A 22,965-nucleotide genomic window follows, 5' to 3' on the forward strand; every position below is an offset into this window, starting at 1 on the left:
AATTTCAATAGGGACTTATGTGACCTCAAGAATCGAATGAGGCTAATACGGTCAAAATCGGCTCAGCCAGTGACGAGATATTCCAGTGACATTGATACGGTACACATGTCTACATACAGCCAAACACACAGACATTTGCTCAGCTGGTGATTCTGAGTCGATATGTACAAATGAAGGTAGGTCTAGGAGGCCTAACTAAAAAGTTCATTTTTCGAGTAATTTTAAAGCCTTTCCTCAATAAGGTGAGGAAGGCAAAAAGTCAAAACAAGTCATTTCAGCCGCAAAAAATATGTCACGCTTGAGCTTTAACATAGCCTGCCTCGTAATTTATGTTTACAGCTGTAGTGCAGATGTATTAGTGGGGAGCAGTGGGGAGCATTCGAAAATCACGTTACGCATTCTGTCTTTTCAGCACCCAGTTGTTTATCATAAAATTTTCACATAGAATGTCACACTTGGCAATGATCTGACCCATTTAATGACACCAGTGGATATTCTCATGAGAGTTTCAAAAAAATTCAAAAAAAAAAAAATAAAAAAATATTGGCGAGAAGCTATTAAGTTAAAACTACAGATATTCTTATAATTTTCAACATTTACGCAAAAGGAAGCAGCAAAGTAGACAATCGTTTTGCATCAACAGATACCGTAATACGCTCTTTCCTAGACTAAGGAGCGATCAATTTAATCACCCATCGTTAGTCCCAAACTTTACTCCTTGTCTGATGAGTAAGGGCCGTCTTTCACGTCGTAAGATAACTCCTTGAGCCTTCACAACAATCCGGCCGATCATAATCATCATCATTATCTTCAGTACCGTCAGACAGTTTTGAAATTTCGGGATATTGAGGGGGTGGGGAAGAGACCAAGGATAGACTACCCTGAGCCAATTATTGAAAATAGCCTCCAGACAGGCAATTTTTTTTTCAAATGAAGTTTTTCGGAAATTTTACTATAAGCCCGTCATAATTAGCTTGATGAATCACACGTTGCCCTAAACCGCGCCGTTTAATCACGCTGCTGTGAGAGAGAGAACCTTGCCGATCTTATCGGCAAGTCGCCGACTAAACACACACTTTAAGTTCGCGTTTTACGCCTGAAACTGATTGTTTAACTGTCGGCACGAGATGAGCTTTATTTGTGGCGTGTTGGAGCAGAGTCGTCGCGTGGGAGGGTGCTGGCTGGGTGGGAAAATTCTTATGCAAGAAAATCTACCACCCTCGCGGGAGGGGGGAAACTCATCGACCAGATTCTTGAACGAATGAGCCCCTCCATAAAGGGGCAACTTTTAAAACTATAAAACTATCGCCCCCCAGGGGAGTGGCAAGTTACTCGTTAATCCAAGGTACGAGCGAAAAGTTCTCTCTCGGAGTGGTGCAAAACAGCAGTGATTAAAAAGTTATAAAATTTTGCCTTCTTTCCAGGAACAAGTGTGCAGTGTCAAGTGCAGCAAGTTAATTAATTCCTCCTTTCTGAAACTGAACCCCAGGAGCAGTAGAGAGAGAGAAAAAAGGAAACACACAAAGATGAAAGTGCTGGTGAGTGAAATGTGAACCCTTTCGAACCAAAGTGTGTCAGTATTTGTGGAGGAACTTTTAAATTTAAGCAAAAAAGGAGACCCCTAGTGAATGAACTCTTTTGGTGGAGGTGGTGGTGTTGAAGAACAAAAGCGAAAAAAGTAGCAAAAAATCGTTACGAAAAGAAGGTAGATCAGTGTTTCCGGCGTCCCCACTTTTGCGAAGGAAAAGTCCAGCGAGGAAAATCTGCAGCTGAATGGAAAACTAGTTGAAATTAGACTGCAGTGTGGCGAGGAAAAAAATGAACTTTTCTAGCAGGGATGAGAAAATTTCAAGTTCACAAGAAATCAAGAAAAATATGATGCTTACAAAAAAATCTTAATTTTATAATTTGTTATAAAATATGTAAAAAATTTGGAAACAAATTTCCACCTCATTCAATGGGAAGTGTGTTGGTTTGCAGAGGGGAAAGTTTTCCCGAATGGTGCTGATGCTGTCTTGTGTGCTTAATTTTTGCTCTCCCCTGAGCGAGTTGATAGAAAGCAAAAAAAAGGAAAGGATCTCTATCCTGCGACGGTCAGCTCGGTGCACAATCCTGCGCAAAGTGTGACTTTTTCAGAAAGTTTTAATTTTGCGATAGAATGGGAGTGGGGTGAAATACTGAAGAATACTAGCTTTTTAAAGTTTATTTATTTGAAGCGTGTTTAATAAACGGAACAAATAACCAAATTAATTTTTTATATATTTAGATTTTGCTGAACCATAAACCATAACCAGTGAAAATGAGACTCACAGTTTTAGCTGATTGAAAAGCTATCAGGGTCATTCTCCGCCAACTCATACTTTCAATACGTTCAAAAGCACACGACTGAGTTTTTGGGGTTTGAAATTTGAAAAACTGGTAAAAAATGGTCAAAATCATAACTTTTTCAAAAAACTTTTTTGTAAAAATCTGATAACTCGTGAAGAATACATGCAAACCCTTTATGTCTATGTTTCAAAATTTTTGTTTTTATTTGATCTATAACTTTGTAGAATATTGTTACACTCTGAAATGTAATCCTGCAATGTTAAAAAAAAACACGTAATGTTTAATTGAAATTTTTTGTTCTAAATGAACAATTTCAGATTCGAAAAGTACATTAAATTTCTCATAAAATGACATGTCTCACGATTTTTGACAGTTAAGTAACGGGAAATGGCAGCGATTTTAAAACTATTTTTTAACTTTTTTTTGATGAATTTATGTTTTTTCGGAATTTTGAGTACGCCATCAAATCGGGCGTCTAATTTTACACAAAAGTCCCTTTGACACCAAATTTCTATCTCTTCACGGTTGCGAGCCACAAATCACTGAAAAATGTGTCTTGGCAAAAAACCAGAAAAATGAAAGGGGTCGTACCGCCCACCGTCATGAGTTATCGAAAAATGGACCTCAGATTCGTGATCAGGGATCAAAATTAACCCTAAGAGCAAAGTTTCACGAAAACCGAAGAGGGGTTGGGGCAACTTTTTCCGATTTCGTGTGAGTTGGTGGAGAATTACCCATCAAGAATTTTAAAATAAATGTATAATTTTGTCAAAATACAACAAAAACGGATTTGTACCGTCAACTAAGGCGAATCGAGACTACAGTCTAAATTGGGACTACCGTTTTTTGAGCACTTAAAGCTTGAAATTTCGGAAACGATGGACTTGTTTTGTTGTTGTGTGCCTGTTCTAACTGAAATTAAACTGAAAAATCAAAATATTGTGCTGAAACAAAGCTAAAACAGCTATCTCAATTCGCCTCATGAGTACCGTTTCGACTGTATGGGTTTTCCTGTTAACCTGGTTTAACCTGGTTTATTAACCTTGGTTTGAATATTTAGTCTATAGACAAAAACAAACAAACAAAAGTAACTAACACAACAAAATCTCATTACTTGAAATTTACCGAAATTGGATCATTATTTTTATTTATAAGTGATAATTTGCTGATAGTCCAAAGAAGTTTGACAGCTTTTAACTGAAGATCAAAAATTTAACTGAAAATTTACCTAGAAATCTAAATTTTGTGTGTACTAATTTATTTATAAAATTATAACTTGTGAACTCACAAAAATGTAGTTATTACATTAATTTGTTCAACAGCCTTCCATGTAGGGCGTCCATTTTTTTCGGGTATTGAATTTCCCGGGAAACGGGAAAAGCATTTTTCAAATCCCGGGAAATTTTTGAAACTGTCTCAAAATCTATGTATTTATAAAACTTGTTATGTTTTTCTAGCTGAAAGTTATAGAAATAGCTCAATACCTAAATTGGTAACAATCTGCACTTATATCTAGACAATAATAAAAGAAATTATTTGTGATGTTCTTTGATGTGCTTTGAATTTCAAATGCACCACAATTTTTAATCCAATGTGAAAATATATTTGTTATTTCTATGTTATAGTGACTTTAAGATAAATTGTAATAGATTTTAATAAAGAAACTAAGACTAAACTCTTAATAACTTTATAAAATTTTAATAAATTTAATCTCATTTTATTTTTTGACGCTTGATGAAATGGATAATTTTTTTTTTAAGATTTTTTAACCTTGATGGCTTTTTAAGGGGTTAACATACATGTAGAAAATCACAAAATTTCATAATACAGAAAATTTATTAAATCCACTAAAAATATGATTTTCAATCGCTCCTGGAAATTTCATGAACATTTCAAATGATTAAACTGAGTTAGAGACGATTTGAGGCTCAAAATTTTGCCGTGCGCAAAGCGGACTGTCAAACTTTTTGAGCGTTTTTCTCGAAACACCAAGTTGATTTACGGGTGCCACGATATCTCGAGATGGGATGGACCAAATTGGCTGAAATTCGGGGTGAAGACTCCCAAAATATATCCCGTGTGCATGACGAAGGCCGATTTTTAAAATTTTTCATTAAAAAAAAACAAAAATCAAAAACTGACGATTTTTTAAATATAAAACGCAAAAATATTTTTATCTTTTTTTTAAATAAGTTTTTTGAAAATCGGCCTTCTTCATGCACACAGGATCGGTTTAACGAGTCTTCACCAAAATTTTGAGCCGATTTGGTCAAGGCAGTGTTAAGATATCGTGGCACCCGTTTTTTGAAACTGCTAACTTCAAATAGCCATATCTCGGCATTGATACAACCAAATGTCTTCGAAATTGTTTTGATAATAGATGAAAATGTATTTTTTAATGCCCTGAAAACAGATTTTAAATAAAACTAAGTGTGTGTTTACTCCAACCCCTGACTTTTTTTTGTCGATTTACATGTATGTAGCCCCTTAAATTAATAAAAAAGTAACTACAAATAAAATTAATTTGTTATGAAGTTTAGACCTTCATTAAAAAAAAAAATACAAATCATCTTTAAGTCACTTATGGTAACTAGTTGTCTGATTAGGTACAGGCGATGTTAGAGCAATAAATTTGAAAACCAGTGTACTAATTGTATTGTTTTGTTCTTGTTTTAACCGAAATCAATCAAGAAAATATCAAAAATATGCAAAAAATAACTTCATTAACTATCTTAATTAAATAAATTTGTAATTTAATATAATAATCAAAAATTAAGTCCATTCAAAAATATATAATATTAAATAAACAATTTTTAAGGCGGATCTGTAAACTAAAATTTTAGCAATTTCCGCTGATATATGGTGAGTAAATCAATTTAGTATTCTGTATAACTGTTCATCTATTTTCAAAACCAAATTTGAATTTTCAAACCAAAATTAGTTTTTTTTTAAATTTCGGGATTTCCCGGGACAAAATATAAAAATTCCCGGGATTCGGGAATTCCTGGTTTTGGAAAAACCCCGGGATTCGGAAATTACTGGTTTTGGAAAAATCCCGGGAATTTTGTCATACTACCTACATGTTTCAAAACATTTTTACTACTTTCAAAGTTGAGTTGAAATTTTATGTAAAACATAAAAAAATGATAATTACTGTGTTACTCAAATTAGATTTATTTCTTGTTACTTTTGAATAAATAAAATATCTCGTTTTTTCACAATATTATTCTGCAGTTTTTCTTTTTTTGATTGGTGAAAGAATATTTATTTCTTTTTGACATGAATTTATTTTTATTAAATTAAGAATGAAATTATGATGCACAACTTTATCCAGCTTGGTTAAATTATAAAGGAAAAAAAAAAACACTTTAACATTTTTTTTACCAACAATTTATTCTTTTTTAAATTGTTTATAGAAAGCCATTTTTTAAAGTAAATTTTTTGGTTTTAAGCTTGAAAATAAAGCTTGAGATTTAAAATGAAATTTCAAATAGTAAGCAACATAACAATATTAAACAATTTAAACTCGTTGCAATATGATTTCACATTCTAATCTTAATTTCTTATCAAATAAAAAAATATGTTTTCTTTAAATTTTTCTTCAAAGAAAAAAAAATGTTGAATTTTCAAAACAATTCCTAGCCGTTAATCATTTTTGTCCACCCCTTTTCAAAATTTTCTAAAAGGAATTTTGGGGTAAAAAATAATAGCCTAAAAAAATAATATTAAGTTTCAGATCTATTGTCGAAGCATTTAGGAACCATTGAAAAACTTTTTTTTTAAATTTTTAATCAAAAAAAGCGCTTGAAGGCTTACAACCACACACCAAAATTTGTTTGGGAAAAAATCCTGTTTAAATTTATAAATAATTTTTTGAAACTCAGTTTAATTTTTTAAGTGCAATAAAGAAAATTTGAATTAACTTTAACAGCTACCAAAAAACATTAAAAAAAAAGATCCAGTTTCACACTTTTAAAGAGCATGAGAAGTTAAAAGTTATGCAAAAATAATAATTCAAAACTTATTTTTATTGCAAAGTAAGTACAAAGTATGAAAAGATCTTGGATATAATTATATTGTTTGTAGAGGTAATTATTACGAAAAAAAACATATCAATAAAATATTACAATCCCTTCCCCAACAAAGATCAAGTGCAAACAGTTATATTATAGAATTCATACTTAATTTCAAAATCATGAAAAAATAGTAGTTTATGCAACAAGTTGCAAAAAGAGGATTTTTTCAGCACGAGTCGTACAATTATCCAACGAGATTCACCGAGTTGGATAAATACGAAGAGTGCTGAAAAAATCAAGTTTTGCAACGAGTTCCATACAACATTTTTTGCAATTCCAAAAAAACACACACTGAGTGAAATTTTATGTCAAATTTTCATGTATTTTGTCAATAAATCGTTTGAATCAAAAAATGTTGAAAAGTGTTACTTTTCGAAACAAGTGCTGAAAAGTTCATCTTTTCAGCACCCATTTGAGTGCTGAAAAGTAGAACTTTTCAGCATTTACTTTGAAAAGTGTTGCTATTCGATTCTGTTATTTTTGGTACAGAAAAGTATGCTATTTCGTCGTTCAAGAATGACAGGAAAAGTAAATAGTTTCACGACGGAATTGCAAAAAATGTCTTACAACATTATTAAAATTTTCATTCACGTTTAGAAGACTGTTTTAAAATTTATATATTGTATAAGGGTAATTCTCCGCCAACTCACACAGCAGTTGCCCCGACCCCTCTTCGATTTGCGTGAAACTTTGTCCTATGGGGTAACTTTTGTCCCTGATTACGAATCCGAGGTCCGTTTTTTGATATCTCGTGACGGAGGGGCGGTACGACCCTTCCATTTTGAACATGCGAAAAAGAGGTGTTTTTCAATAATTTGCAGCCTGAAACGGTGATGAGTTAGAAATTTGGTGTCAAAGGGACTTTTATGTAAAATTAGACGCCCGATTTGATGGCGTACTCAGAATTCCGAAAAAACGTATTTGTCATCGAAAAAAACACTAAAAAAGTTTTAAAAATTCTCCCATTTTCCGTTACTCGACTGTAAAAATTTTTGGAACATGTTATTTTATGGGAAATTTAATGTACTTTTCGAATCTACATTGACCCAGAAGGGTCATTTTTACATTTAGAACAAAATTTTTCATTTTAAAATTTCGTGTTTTTTCTAACTTTGCAGGGTTATTTTTTTGAGTGTAACAATGTTCTACAAATTGTAGAGCAGACAATTACAAAAAATTGATATATAGACATAAGGGGTTTGCTTATAAACATCACGAGTTATCGCGATTTTACGAAAAAAAGTTTTGAAAAAGTTGGTCGTCATCGATCATGGCCATTCATGATCACCCGCGACAGACACGGACGACGAAACGAAGAAAAACACAAAAAGTAACTTTTTCAAAACTTTTTTTCGTAAAATCGCGATAACTCGTGATAAGCAAACCCCTTATGTTTATATATCAAAATTTTTGTAATTGTCTGCTCTACAACTTTGTAGAACATTGTAACACTCTAAAAAATAACCCTGCAAAGTTAGAAAAAACACGAAATTTTAAAATGAAAAATTTTGTTCTAAATGAAAAAATGACCCTTCTGGGTCAATGTAGATTCGAAAAGTTCATTAAATTTCCCATAAAATGACATGTTCCAAAATTTTTTACAGTCAAGTAACGGAAAATGGGAGAATTTTTAAAACTTTTTTAGTGTTTTTTTCGATGAAAAATACGTTTTTTCGGAATTCTGAGTACGCCATCAAATCGGGCGTCTAATTTTACATAAAAGTCCCTTTGACACCAAATTTCTAACTCATCACCGTTTCAGGCTGCAAATTATTGAAAAACACCTCTTTTTTCGCATGTTCAAAAATGGAAGGGGTCGTACCGCCCCTCCGTCACGAGATATCAAAAAACGGACCTCGGATTCGTAATCAGGGACAAAAGTTACCCCAAAGGACAAAGTTTCACGCAAATCGAAGAGGGGTCGGGGCAACTTTTCCCGATTTCGTGTGAGTTGGTAGAGAATTACCCATAACAGTCTTAAAAAATGCTCAAAACATTTTACTAAGATTTTTCCCTGTTTGATTTGACAAAAAAAATAAAATTATTACTAAATTAAAATTAAAACTTTTAAATTGGTAAGAATACTATAAGTAAGAAGTTTATTTGGATCAGAAGTTGTTCAAAATGTTATCTCAAACACTGGAAACATAAAAAATATAGATTTTTTGTGTTTATTTATAAAACTAATATAAATAAATTTTATCAATTGTTCCACTGAACTAGTGATTATTTGAAATCCAATAATTCATTATTTTAATAAATTCTTAAACAAGAGTAGTTGAAAAAAATATTATAATTTTCACAAAAATCCATGAACTCTACTCTTTCTTCCTTCATTTAATTCCAAAACAGTAAAAGGAAATTGCAGAAAAATGTTGTCTTTCCCTCCGGTTAGTTTTCCTACCTCGACTCCCCAGGGAAAAGTCCCCCCCCCCACCATTCCCAGTACTGTCGCAAACAGCGTTGAATAAAGCAAACTATCCGTAGCGAGCGAACGCGCTCGCCAACAAAGATTTAATTTTCCTTTTCCCACTTTAGCGCACTGTCCCACCCGGGAGGAAAGGAAGTTTGCTGACTGGAAATTAGTTTTCCACGCGTTTGTCCGTGTGTTGGGGGGTGGAGGACGGAAAAGGGAGTGATTTGTTGGCTTTGGGCAGCTTTGAGCAATGGCAGGGCAGTTTTCTTTCTTTTTTTGACGTCTTAAGATTTTAATTCAAGTGCTTAAAGTTTGGATTGCAAATGTGAGTCTTAAATTTGATCCAATAAATTTTCAACCTAATCCGTTACAGTTGGCAGTCGAGCCTCGACGAGTAGCAATGAATTGAAGTGCACAGTAAACAGGACAGAATCCGTACCCCCAAAATCTACATTTCTGTTAAGTCTGTCAGAAAATGTCGATGCCAACAGTATGTAGATTAAAATTGGATGTCGTACTCAGAGAAAAAGGCCTTAGTGCAAACATTGGTCGGATCTGGTCATCAGTCTTCCCAAAAACCAAATCATACCTTTTCCCATTTTTAATCAAGTCGGCAAGGCAAACAAGGGCGAATGCGTTCGGCCCAAAAAGTGATGGACTGCCAATTTGGACGAAAAGCTGGGACGTGGAGCTGGTTTGTCTCGGGCAAACAATATGCCTGTCAATGTTTGTCCACCTTTTAATCGATGAAACTGCAAATTGATGATGCTGCAGCAGGAATATTTTACGTTTGCTGGTATGGTTTTGAAAAATCCATAGGATTTTTTTATTATTCAAAATCCAATTCAAAATCATTATTAAGATTTTTCATGCCATATGTAATAAAAATTTATTCGCATGAATAAACAAACTTAGATTTTTACCAAATTCGGTGAATTTAACCGAATTTTCAACAGCTGAACAGTTTGGTAAACCGAAAATTACCGAATTCGGTAAAAAAAATTGGTAGTGAAGTTCATTATTATTCAACGTGCAACAGAAATTCGGTTAAATTATGTTAATTTCGATAGATGGTTTACCAATCTAAACTTAACTGATTTTTAACTACCGAATTTGGTTAAAAAATCTAAGTGTGCACGAAATGACTTCCTTAGGTAATATTTTATTGAATGATATGTAGTTTTAAAAGGATCAATATGGACAATCAATATTTCAACAAGATTTAAGTTTTTAAGGTCAGGTCGTAACAACGAAAACAAATTTTCTCATTTAATTTTGGGCATACGAATTTTTCAGTACATGAAGCTTTTTTTTCTCTCACAGATAAATATTTGAGTTTAAAGGAGTATTTGGAATTTAATTTATATTGTATTTTTAAAAAGGGCGTAATATTAAATGTTAAGCCCTTTTGGAATGTTAGTCTTGATTTAATAAAAAAATATTTTTTTCGAAAAGATCAGAAAATTTAATGATTCTTATTTTAACTTGATTTTAACATTGAAAATCGGACAATTAGTTGTCGAGATATCGACAATAGAAAACGGTGGGTTTTTTTTGGGAGAGACATATAAAACATCAATTTTTCTGTTTTTTAAATCAAAAAAGCAAAATATAGAGCATTTTCTCAGCCTTTCAGAAAAAGCCTTTTATTCAAAGGAGCAAACATTAGCACTAATTAAAAAAAAAATAACTGCGACTATTTTCAAAAAAGTTACCTAAAAATGGCTATAAATTGAAAACGGTGCACTTTATGAAAATTTTAAAAAAGTACTGATTGATTCAAAATTCGATTTTAAATCGAAAAATGAAGCTGAAAAAAAAATTTGTTTGTGAAAAAAATCGGTATTGATTCAAAAATTTATAACTTGGTCAAAGATTTTTTTCCCGTTTTAGAAATTTCGCAAAAGTTGGCAATTTGTGTACCCTAAAACATATTAAAAAATTAAGAAAATAAAAAATATTGTTTTTTTGTAAATCAAGTTTTAGTGAAAAAAAGGGAAATTCAAAATCACCAAATTTTTTTACCGTGTATTATTTTTTTCGGTGTAGTCCTTATCCATACCTACAACTTTGCCGAAGACACCAAATCGATCGAATGATTACTTCAAAAGATACAGATTTTTGAATTTTCTTCATACCGATACGAAATACCGATTTTGTAGAGAATTGCTTTTTCACATTTTAGCACAAAAAAAAAAAAACAAAATTTGTGCCACAACATTAGTTTTTCTATTTTTTTTAGAGGAAAAACAAAGACAGCTTTTGAGATATGACCTGGGGCGGTCAAAAATTATTTGGCCAATTTACGAAAAAAAATTTTTCTATATTTACTTTTAAAAACGGCTTTTTCGCTTCATTTTCAAATGCAATATTGGATTTGAAATCATAAAGTAAGTACTTTTCAAAAATTGAAATTTAATGCACCCTTTTTCAAGGCAAATTCACCTTAAGTTTATTTTTTGCGGAAATTTTGCAATGTTTCAATTTTGTTCAATAGTGCTTATGGTTGTAAAAGTTTTAACATATTTTTTCGCAATTTTCAGAACTTTGAAGACTGGACCCCTTGTTGTTAAAGTTTAATCAGGAAAAATTGGTTCTGTTGGTTATCACTTGGCTAAGTGATTTTTCACGCTAAAAAGTGTAATTTTTACGGGGACCACTATCCAAAATCAGAAAATTTCACGGAAATATGAGGGAGCGTGAAAAATGCTTAAGTACCCTTTAATATCTTAGGATTAACAACGGGATAGATTTTTGTACATTTAATTATATATTATGCTTCCTAGATATGTAATTTGCAAGCTAAAATTTCCAGTTTTCACAGGGACTGTCTAATTAAATCATTAAAAATGCTTGAATATTCACGAGACCAAGAAAAAACCAACATATTCTAGAAATGGCCTAATTTTAAAGAATAAAATAATTTTTTAAAGCCCAAGTCATTAAGTCTAGAATAAACGAGTTTGAATTCAATCATTTTCAAATTATACCTAATCAAATGGTAGTTAAATTGTTTACTTCGTACGTAAAACACTATCTTTATTTTTCGAAATAATAAAAAAAAATCAGCCAATATCCCGGGAATTCCCGAGAAATTCTAAATTTATTGAAGATTGTTCTAATTTTGTTTCTGAATCATATTTTGCATCAAAATTTAATAGAAAAAGCGACTTTAATCGTAAAAATAAGTGTAAAGATCAAATAATAGCATGATTACATAAAAAACTCATACAACTACAAGAAAATGTTTGATTTTATATATCAAAAAAATGGTCTTTGTAATTCTTGTTGAGAAGTATTTCTTATCAAAGTGTTTGGACAATAAGTAAAATGAATCCATACTTCACAATCTTCAAATTTCTTTAAAACTCTCCTCTGTGACCAGTTTGAGAGACACATTCAGTTGAAACGAATGTAATGTAATGTAATTTTTCAATGATTTTCTAATGATTTTTTCCACATGGTATTCATTTTTATAATTGCCTTCTGTTAAACGTTTTTTTATAGATCGAAAAAATAATTTAAATTGTCATCTTCCCGCTTCCACTCTTCCTTTTCTTTAATTTGAAACCTTCTGACACCCATTGTTGCACCAGTGCTCCATAATAATTTTACTTAAAATAGAAATTTTTTGAACGAATTGAAGTAAGGCTGCTACAAATTTTATTTAAATTTTTGGTCTCCCCCAATTTTGCTTTGGCGGTAAAATTATTCCTTAAAAAGTTAACTTGAATTGTTATTTGTAGTTTATTTCCATGAAGCAAGGTCTATTTCCAGTTGCTTCAGAAATTTGTTGTCAACAGAAATAAATCTTGATATTAAATTAAGTTTCTTAATTTTTCTCTAAAGCATTTTCAAAAAAATGGGTAAAAAAATACAGAAAATGTTTAGTTTTGAGCAGTTCTCTACGGAATCGGTCTTTTTTCTTTAATTTTAATTTTTGTATTTTTTAATCCGGCTGAAACTTTTTTGGTGCCTTCGGTATGCCCAAAGAAGCCATTTTGCATCATTAGTTTGTCCATACAATTTTCCATACAAATTTGGCAGCTGTCCATACAAAAATGATATGTGAAAATTCAAAATCTGTATCTTTTGAAGGAATTTTTGATCGATTTGGTGTCTTCGGCAAAGTTGTAGGTATGGATATGGACTACACTGAAAAAAATGATACACGGTAAAAAAATTTTGGTGATTTTAATTTAACTTTTGTCACTAAAACTTGATTTGCAAAAACACTATTTTTAATTTTTTTATTTTTGATATGTTTTAGAGGACATAAAATGCCAACTTTTCAGAAATTTCCAGAATGGGCAAAATCTTTGACCGAGTTATGATTTTTGAATCAATACAGATTTTTCAAAAATCGAAATATTGGTCGCAAAAATTTTTTAACTTCATTTTTCGATGTAAAATCGAATTTGCAATCAAAAAGTACTTTAGTGAATTTTTGATAAAGTGCACCGTTTTCAAGTTACAACCAATTTTAGGTAACTTTTTTAAAAATAGTCGCAGTTTTTCATTTTTTAAAATTAGTGCCCATGTTTGCCCATCTTTGAAAAAAATATTTTTGAAAAGCTGAGAAAATTCTATATATTTTGCTTTATTGAACTTTGTTGATACGACCCATAGTTGCTGAGATATTGCCATGCAAAGGTTAAAAAACAGGAAAATTGATGTTTTCTAAGTCTCACCCAAATAACCCACCATTTTCTAATGTCGATATCTCAGCAACCATAGGTCCAATTTACAATGTTAAAACATGAAACATTCGTGAAATTTTCCGATCTTTTCGAAAAAAATATTTTCAAAAATTTAAAATCAAGACTAACATTTCAAATGGGCGTAATATTGAATGTTTGGCCCGTTTGAAATGTTAGTCTTGATTTTAAATTTTTGAAAATATTTTTTTCGAAAAGATCGGAAAATTTCACGAATGTTTCATGTTTTAACATTGTAAATTGGACCTATGGTTGCTGAGATATCGACATTAGAAATTGGTGGGTTATTTGGGTGAGACTTAGAAAACATCAATTTTCCTGTTTTTTAACCTTTGCATGGCAATATCTCAGCAACTATGGGTCGTATCAACAAAGTTCAATAAAGCAAAATATAGAGAATTTTCTCAGCTTTTCAAAAATATTTTTTTCAGAGATGGGCAAACATGGGCACTAATTTTAAAAATGAAAACTGCGACTATTTTCAAAAAGTTACCTAAAATTGGTTATAACTTGAAAACGGTGCACTTTATCAAAATTCACTAAAGTACTTTTGATTGCAAATTAGATTTTACATCGAAAAATGAAGTTGAAAATTTTTGCAACCAATATTTCGATTTTTGAAAAATCTGTATTGATTCAAAAATCATAACTCGGTCAAAGATTTTGCCCATTCTGAAATTTCTGAAAAGTTGGCATTTTATGTCCTCTAAAACATATCAAAAATAAAAAATTAAAAATAGTGTTTTTTGCAAATCAAGTTTTAGTGACAAAAAGTTAAATTAAAAATCACCAAAATTTTTTTACCGTGTATCATTTTTTTTCAGTGTAGTCCATATCCATACCTACAACTTTGCCGAAGACACCAAATCGATCAAAAAATTCCTTCAAAAGATACAGATTTTTGAATTTTCACATATCATTTTTGTATGGACAGCTGCCAAATTTGTATGGAAAATTGTATGGACAAACTAATGATGCAAAATGGCTTCTTTGGGCATACCGAAGGCACCAAAAAAGTTTCAGCCGGATTAAAAAATACAGAAAAAATCGAATGACCGAAATCTCAGAGAATTGCTCTTTTGCTTGAATTTCGGGATTTCCCGGGAAATTTATACATTTCCCGGGAAACGGCAAATCCCCGAAATTACCGTTTTTTTTTTCTCGGGAAGGGAAATTGGACGCTCTATTAAAAATCTGAAATCTAAATAAAAATGCAAAAATTAACAAATATATTGTACTTTTTTTTCAATGAAAATTAATAGTTTCAGCACACTTAGTTTTTGCCCAAGTTTTTCTGGACAATTTTAATGTGGGGGAAAGTATTTGCCTATTTTGGTTAAAAAAAATTTTTCTGCTTCAATTTTGATTTTGCATTAATTTTTTATTAAATGTTTAAACAATTCCTGAAAAAATCTGGAAAGTCACATTTTTTTACTTATTTTGTCATTTTTGGCAGGTCACGGAGAGTATACCAAAACAACTTTAATCCTTAGGTTTTCAAAAACCTAGCTATTATCCTACCTAGTTGTAAATACATAAAACGATCGAAATAGTTGAGTCTTTTTGATCGATTCAGATGCATTTCAACGAAACAATCATTTGTATCGCTGCAAAGACCAGCAAACCGGGTTTATATTCACTTCAAAGTGTATATTTAATTATTCCAAGATAATTGTTTTGACATTGGAGTGATAGCAAAGTTTGCATATAAAAGTTCAATTTTTTTTTTTAATGGGACACTCAAATTGGATGATTTAGAAACAAATAACTTTATTTAAGTGCAAGGAGTAAACACTTTTTTGCCCGTTTTTTTTTGCATTTTTAAAGAATTTGTTTTAGAACTTTTTATAGAAACCATCTTTTTGTTAGCTTTTTGTAGCAAAACGTTCGACATAAGTTACTAAACAAAACTATGTACTAGCTTATTGCTAAAGTTTGAATTTCATGTTTCAGCTCAAAATGTTACAGTGCTTAATAGGGTGGTCCAAATCCGAACTTTCTCGGTGCTACCCCCTGAAATCAAAGATTGACCCATCACTTGGCTAAATTCTAAATTTGAGCTCATTCTGACCACGAGAACCCCTTCCTCTAAGCCCTTGAAGTTTGTATGGGAAAAGTCGTCTTTGGGAAAGTTAATCTTAATTAAAGAAGGTCCTACATCTGAGAATTGAAAAAAAAATGGTTGACTATTGCGCCCTCCACAGGTAAAAAACTGAAACAGTGGCTTTTCTTCATATATTTTGTCGATTTTTCCCATACAAACTTCAAGCGATTAGAGGGAGGGGTTCCCGTGGTCAGAATGAGCTCACATTTGGAATTTAGCCTAGTGATAGGTCAATCTTTGATTTCAGGGGGTAGCCCCGAGAAATCTCGGATTAAGGGTTGTACCCACTTTTTTACAAACTTTACATACTAATTGATGTAATTTCCACTTTATGATATGAAAATTACATTCAAGTGCCTTCGTGTTAGCCACTATTTGAGTTAGCCACTATTTCCATCCCAAGAGCAAATCCTTCCTTACCCCCCACAAATCCTTGGCATGATGAAGGATTATCGCGGATGAGTGACTTCTCGGTCAACGACGTTCGTTCGTGCGCCACAACCCACCACCCACCAACCACACTTGGGCACTTTCTCACGTTCTCGTAAACCGTTGGCGTTGCACTCCCACACATCACCCACATTGTTATCAATCCAGACATTACACTTTCCAAGCTGCTGTTGTTGTTGATGCTGTTGCCGGGAATGGTCTTGACCTCCCCACCCCGGCTGCTGCTGTCCTACTTGACGCGCTGGAATGGCAATCTTTCGGTCATGCTTGATAGCTGCAGAGAATGCATCAAACTATCCAAACGATTCGATCCCACCCAGACATTCCTGGTCCTACAGTGTACACACTCATACGTACAGAAATACACTCGAAGTGGAGTCCCAAAGTATGCAATTTTGGAGAAGCTGCACATCGGAGATGTGCAAGAGAGCGGCCAGTGTTGGACAAACTTCTTGCGACCCCTTTTGCATCGCTGCATCGAGAACGGGGTGCAATTGTGATTGCATTCTTTCACACCACCGGGGTGCTAGCAAAATACAAGTTACTTCATGCAAGTTGATGTGCGCTGTCGGACGGACAGATACTGCCAAACAACAAGTTCAGTGAATTATGTGGGTGTGAAGAAAGGAAAGGGTCATCAGAAGGTGGGTTTCGGGTGAGTGTGTGGGAAAATCGAGTTTCCTCTGATTAAGTCGTTGTGGAAATTGAGTGCAGTGTTTGCTTTGAAGATGTGACGTGCGCTGAGATTTTGGCAATTGGATGATGGTTCATTGTAGATATATCAAAGACAACAAATAAAAACAAATTCAAGGATACGGATGCTTGTTTGGACGCTGATCCAAGTAATTTTTTTCCTTCCTCCCCTTACTGAAAAAATATACAACTACTCCTAAAATGAACTCCTAAATAAGATCTCCTAGACCCACCTTCCCAAGGAACCCTCAGAAAAATTTTGAGCCCGATCGGAGAACTTTTTTTCGGTGTAGGCTCTTTTCAAATGGAATTGCTGAATATATACATGGGTATCAAATAATGAGGATTTTTCATTCATTTCGAATGTAATATTTTTTTTAATACTAAAAAAAATCACAAAACTACGTATTTTTGTAAAAAATACTCATTTTTTTGTTTTTTAACTTTATAAGTATCAAACGATCGGGATTTTTCCACATATTTCGAAAGTTATAACATTTTTTTTGAAAATATTCAATTTTCTTCACAAAACAAAGTATTTTTGAAAAAATACTTAATTTTTTTTTTCATTATGGGTATCAAATGATGCAATTTGTTTAAACATTTCAAATGTATTCACAACATGTTTGAAAATACTAAATAATTTCACAAAACTACGTATTTCCTAAAAATTACTCATAATTTTATAGTTTCAAAATTTATTACAATCGAAATGTATGAAAAAAAAAAATCCGATCCATCGATACCTATAATGGGAAAAACAGAAATGTTGTGCATTTTTTCAAAAATGCGTAGTTTTGATTTTTTTAGTATTTTAAAAAATTGTAGTTTACTCATTCCAAATGTATAGTCCCGATCATTTGATAGCCATATTGCAGAAACTAAAAGTTTTAGTTTTGTTTTTCGAAAGTACGTAGTTTTGTGAAAATAATGAGTATTTAAAAAAAAACTACATTCGAAATGTATGACAAATTTCGATCATTTGATACCAGTATTGCATAAAATTGAAATTTTGAGTTTTTTTTCGAAAATGCGTAGTTTTGTGAAATTTTTGAGTATTTACAAAAAAAATTGTTATTGCATTCAAAATGCATGAAAAAATTCCAATCATTTTATAACAATATCGCAAAAAACAATATCGAAAATACGTAGTTTTGTGAAATTGTTGAGTATTTTCAAAAAAAATTGTTATTACATTCAAAATGTATGAAAAAATTCCAGTCATTTGATACCAATATTGCAAAAAACTTAATTTTTTTCGAAAACACGTAATTTTGTGAAAATTTTCAGTAATTAAAAAAACATATGACATTCGAAATGTTTAACAACAATAGGATCATTAGATTTTTAAGATTGAGATTTTTTAGAGTAAAAAATTGCATTTTCAAAATACAGGCAAAATACGTATTTTCTTGAAAATTTTCATGTCTCATTCGATTTGCTGTGGGGCCCTATTGAAAGTTATTAAGTTTAGTAAAGTACTTGGTTCAAAAACACTTTGTTTCGATTACATAAATCATTGCATCTATTGCATTTAAATTATTTCTCAAAAAATCAATAATTCTTAAAGTTATAAAGAAACAATGTTCAAACCTCTTGTTTTTTTTAATTTATAATTTTTTAAGAGCCGTTGTTAGTACAGATTGTCTGGAAAACCCCTAGTACATATTTTTTCTAAAATTGCTCTATATCGCATCAACTACACAAAAAAAATATGATTATATTACATCTATAAATAGAAACGTATTTGTTTCAAAATAAACTTGTAATATTACTTCAGGAATTCGGTGCCTATGGCCTATTTGTACTAAGATTGCTGATTTCCTATCTAGTTAGCACAAAAGAGCAGTTGTCAGTTTCCGTCAGTTTAAACTTTTTACACATTATGTTATAAAACTTTACTTAATCCACCTTCAGGTGGTTGGTGCCTTCTTCGCATATTTTTATCAAAATATCTGAGATCCGGCCTCAAAAAAAGTTTATTGAAAACATTATGGTACTTATAACTTTTGATAGGGTTGTCAGATCTTCAATCTTTTAGGGTTATTGGATAGGTCTTTTGATTACCTATCCAACGATGGGTCGCATCATTGATTCGGACAACTTTTTCATCAAAATATTTGCGATCCGGCCTCAAAGAAAGTGTATAAATAACACTTAAGTGCTCACAACTTTTGATGGGGTTGTCAGAACTTCAATCTTTTGAACGCGTTAGAAAGATCATTTAAATACCTTTTTAAAAATGTATAGCATGGCGGGTTTTCTTACAAAAACCACCCTTTTTACAATCTTCGGAAATTTAGTTAAAATCGTTTTGCCTTTCTTACAAAAGAAAGGTTTAAGGTTTGCTTTTGGAAAAACGCTTTTCTCAGAAAACTTAAAAAATTCGTGCATGGCGAGGATTCGTCCCAGGAAAAAATCCTTTTACTAAATTGAAGGTTTAGATGCGCTCTTTCTTTTTTGGACTATTTTAGAGATAACACTTTCAAATTAAAAGAATTCAGTTTCAAACAAAAAGCCATTCGAAAACATGCGCCATAAACTGCTTGGGCCCAAAATTTGAAGCTTTTCCAAAATGTATTTCCAGAGATATAGCCATTTTGGTGTTTTTCGTCTTATTTTTACCCTATTTTTTCCTATTAAATTTTTGGATTTATACAAAATCATATGCTGAACATCAAATTCGAAGTCCCGGCTCGTTCTCACTCGAAAGCTCGACAAGTCGTCAAGTCGAAGCTTCAACGCCAGCGCATTTACGCTTGCGCGTTTTACGTTGCGCGTGAAAGTGTTCTTACTGGCTTCTCATAATAGATCGACAAAGTGCAATAGCGATACATATTTTTTTAAGTTAATCATATACTAACAATAAAGACTGAGCACCCTTGATTTTTTTTTCTAATAATGTCAATCCAATATGTTTTTTTTTTAATTAAATTTAAATATCTTGCGATAAATAATATACCTCTGAAATTAAAAAAAAGGCAATTGAGGTTAAGCCTAAAAAGAATCGAAGCTTTAGGTAAAATTCTCACTGGGTGGTATTATTATGTTTCTGAAAAAATAATTGCACCAATATATTTCTCGGAGTTTCATCATTTTGTAAGAAAGGCTCTATTTTACCTCTGGTGATATTAAATCGGGGGTTTTTAGCATAACTTTTGAAGTACTCTTCTAAACTTCATAATATTAACTAGGGTCTTGTGTGACCCCAAGACGGAGCGAATGAGTCCAAAACGGTCAAAATCGGTTCGGCCCATCCGGAGATAATCGTTTGCATATTTTTCGGTGCACGGACTCACATCCAGACACACACACAGACATTTGTTCAGAATTCGATTCTGAGTCGATAGGTATACGTGAAGGTGGGTCTACGAGGTCGAATAAAGATTTTTTCGAGTGATTTTATAGCCTTTCCTCATAGAGGTGAGGAAGGCAAAAACAATCATTTAATTTTCTTTTTTCCAAATTTAAACTTTTTTAAATTACCATCTGGAATCAAACGGTACCACCTTCAACATTCTGAAAAACGTTTCTGAAACGTAGATTTTTATAGAAATAGTATCAAATTCTTGCCAATTGTGCTTTTTAGTAAAGTCCAGACTCGTTTATCGGAAATTCGAATATCCGAAGGTTTCTATGGGACTTCGAAAATTCGAAAAAGGAACAAAAAAAAAAAAAATCAGTTGGTTTTCCATCAAATTCAAGTTCTGCGACCCCATTTTAGTCAAATTTGAATAGTTGATTGCCTATGAAATTAAAAAAAGCTTTTTTCAATATTTCATCAGCATTATTATGTTTTCACAATCTTGGATTTAAATGTTCTAAATCACTTTAGAGAAGTTTAAGCTAAACAATCGAAAATAAGAAATATATAAAATATTGCGTGGTTCGATTATCCAAAGTTAGCCCTTTTGACCAAATGTTCAATTTTAGATTTTATGAATTTTTCTGTTCTTTTGTACAAATATTATACATTTAATCAAATCAAATAATTTTTAAGGCCCCAAATGCTTTTAATGATAAGAAAATGTAAGCAATGTTTCTTTCTGATAACAACTCACAAAGAATAACTTTTTTTTAACTTGCTGTAAATTGCTCTGTAAGCATAATAAAAAGAAATTAGGTAAATTGGACCGTAAAATCTCGCTGAAATTAACTTCACCTATTAGTAAAGTTAATTGAAAACAATTCAAAACTCTAACCATCTCATCATTTTTCGATAAGCCTTATCCGACATCTTTGTTCTCATTCTCACATAAAATTGAAACTTTCCCCAATAAAATCCATAAAATTGACTGACCAATTACTTCCATTTGTGACCACTGCGAAAAAGTTTCTGTACCTTCCGCGTACACACAACAAACTGCCACTGGGCAAACCAATTATTTTTCCTACCGAAATATTGAAAACTTTCCCGTCAGTCAGTATTCATGTGGTCAACATATTTTATTTTCACTGTAGTGTGTTTCCCTTCGAGCTAAATAAAATCCTTCTCCCCCTAGTGAAACGAAAGCATTCTGGTCATTAATTTTTATTGGAAATAAAATGCTGCTTTCTGTGCGATTTTTTTTTGTTTCGTTTCTGTTCGCATCACTTTATCGGGAACCTCTTTTTCGATGAAGGTGGCAGTAAATTTTGATTGAACTTGTTGTTTCGCTTTTTGTGGATTTTTTTCTGCTCCTGATGATGGGATTTTTTTTTGTTCGGTTGGCCATCATCGTGTTGGGAAATTGCATTCAATTTGAGAAGAGATTTTTTTTCTGGCTGATCATTTTGACTCATTTTTTGCTGACCGCTGAAAGGGGTTAAATTTTTCGATTCGTTTTAACTGCCAGCTAAAAAGGGATTTCGGGGCGGATAAGCGGTGCTTTGATCGGTTCGGTTAGAGGTTGAATTAAGTCAATTAGGTTGCGATAAGAGAATGATTTTTTCTGTTGAATTGAATATATGTTTTTAAACGCGATACTGAAATCACGGAAATCAATGAGAATGTATTGTATTTGACTTTTTTACACATTAATTTATGTAAAATTACAAAAAAAGAAACAATACTAAACTCGCAAACTAAATAATATTCATGTTTCTTTACCAAATTCCAGGTAATCCTCGCCGTCTCCACCGTCTGCGCGGTCAGTGCCGCCACCTCGGACCTTTCGTCCCCCCTGGTGGACGCTGCAGCCCGCAAGCCCGAAAAGCGTGGCATCGGCCTTGGGTACGGCCTTTCCGGTCTCGGCTACGACGCCCATCAGCTGGGCTACTCGGTCACCGGCTACCATCCTGCTGCTGCGGCCGGTTACGTCGCTCCGGTGGCCCACACGACGGTCATCAAGTCCGGCTATGCCGTTCCGGCCGCCACCACCGGATATCTGGGTGGTTATGACGGGCTCGGCAAGTACACCGGTTACACCGGGGGATTCTACCCGGCCGGTTACACCACGGGATACAACGGATACAGCGGTTATGGTGGTTACGGAGGATACGGTGCCATCCCGGTCGTTGCCGGAACCGGTTACGGAAAGATTGTGCAGCCGGCGGCCGCCGCCGCCACCACTTCGTACAGCAAGGTGATCCACTCGTACCCGCACTACAGTTCGACCGTTGGCGTTGCTCCGGCCATCGGATATTCCGGACTTGCCGCCGGATACCACTACGGCTATTAAGCTGTTTGGAGAGCTTCCCGTAACGTGCCAGCTGCACACCTCAACTGCCAACTTGCAACCCAGTTTCTCGTCACACCTTTGTACTTTTGATGTAGGTTTCTCAAAGCTTATTTATGAACTTGATTGAATTGTGTACATAACCTCTCATCCAATCGTGATGACCTGTAATAAATTAAAACTGATTATTCTGTAATTGCGTTTATTGTGCGATGTGAACGATCCAAATTAACAACGTCCATTATGTATGCACGGCATCACCGTCGTAACGATTATGCAAATTTCGTGATAAGATCCACCTCCATGTCTTGTGCAATGCATCAGTACGCCCCAGTGCGCTCCATTTGTCATCGGTCTCATAACGATCCGGACGTTATCCGGGGCAGGGACGTTTTGAGGGACAAGGAAATCGTGAACAAAGCAAAACTAGAGGTGGGCAAGACCGCTCTTTTTTAGGAGCCGCTCATTTTCGTTCACTCCTTAAAACGAGCGGCTCTTTTAAATGGTCCTTTCGCTATTTTGA

At 33.1% G+C, this 22,965-nt stretch overlaps 1 protein-coding gene across 2 annotated transcripts; it reads left to right on the forward strand.

Annotated features, from left to right (window-relative positions):
- Positions 1-1,325: 1,325 nt before the first annotated feature.
- On the forward strand, positions 1,326-22,638 carry LOC119769900 (prisilkin-39-like). 2 transcript variants are annotated; one of them, XM_038263701.1, is made up of 3 exons: positions 1,326-1,345; positions 1,425-1,538; positions 21,885-22,638. In XM_038263701.1, the coding sequence occupies exons 2-3, from the start codon at positions 1,527-1,529 to the stop codon at positions 22,443-22,445; spliced, it is 573 nt and encodes a 190-aa protein (XP_038119629.1). In that variant the 5' UTR covers positions 1,326-1,345; positions 1,425-1,526; the 3' UTR covers positions 22,446-22,638. The 2 variants fall into 2 exon arrangements, with proteins under 2 accessions (XP_038119629.1, XP_038119628.1); XM_038263700.1 differs by having other exon boundaries at positions 1,340-1,538.
- The last annotated feature ends 327 nt before the right edge of the window (positions 22,639-22,965 follow it).

The sequence above is a fragment of the Culex quinquefasciatus genome, chromosome 3, assembly GCF_015732765.1.
Source record: "Culex quinquefasciatus strain JHB chromosome 3, VPISU_Cqui_1.0_pri_paternal, whole genome shotgun sequence".
NCBI lineage: Eukaryota > Metazoa > Arthropoda > Insecta > Diptera > Culicidae > Culex > Culex quinquefasciatus.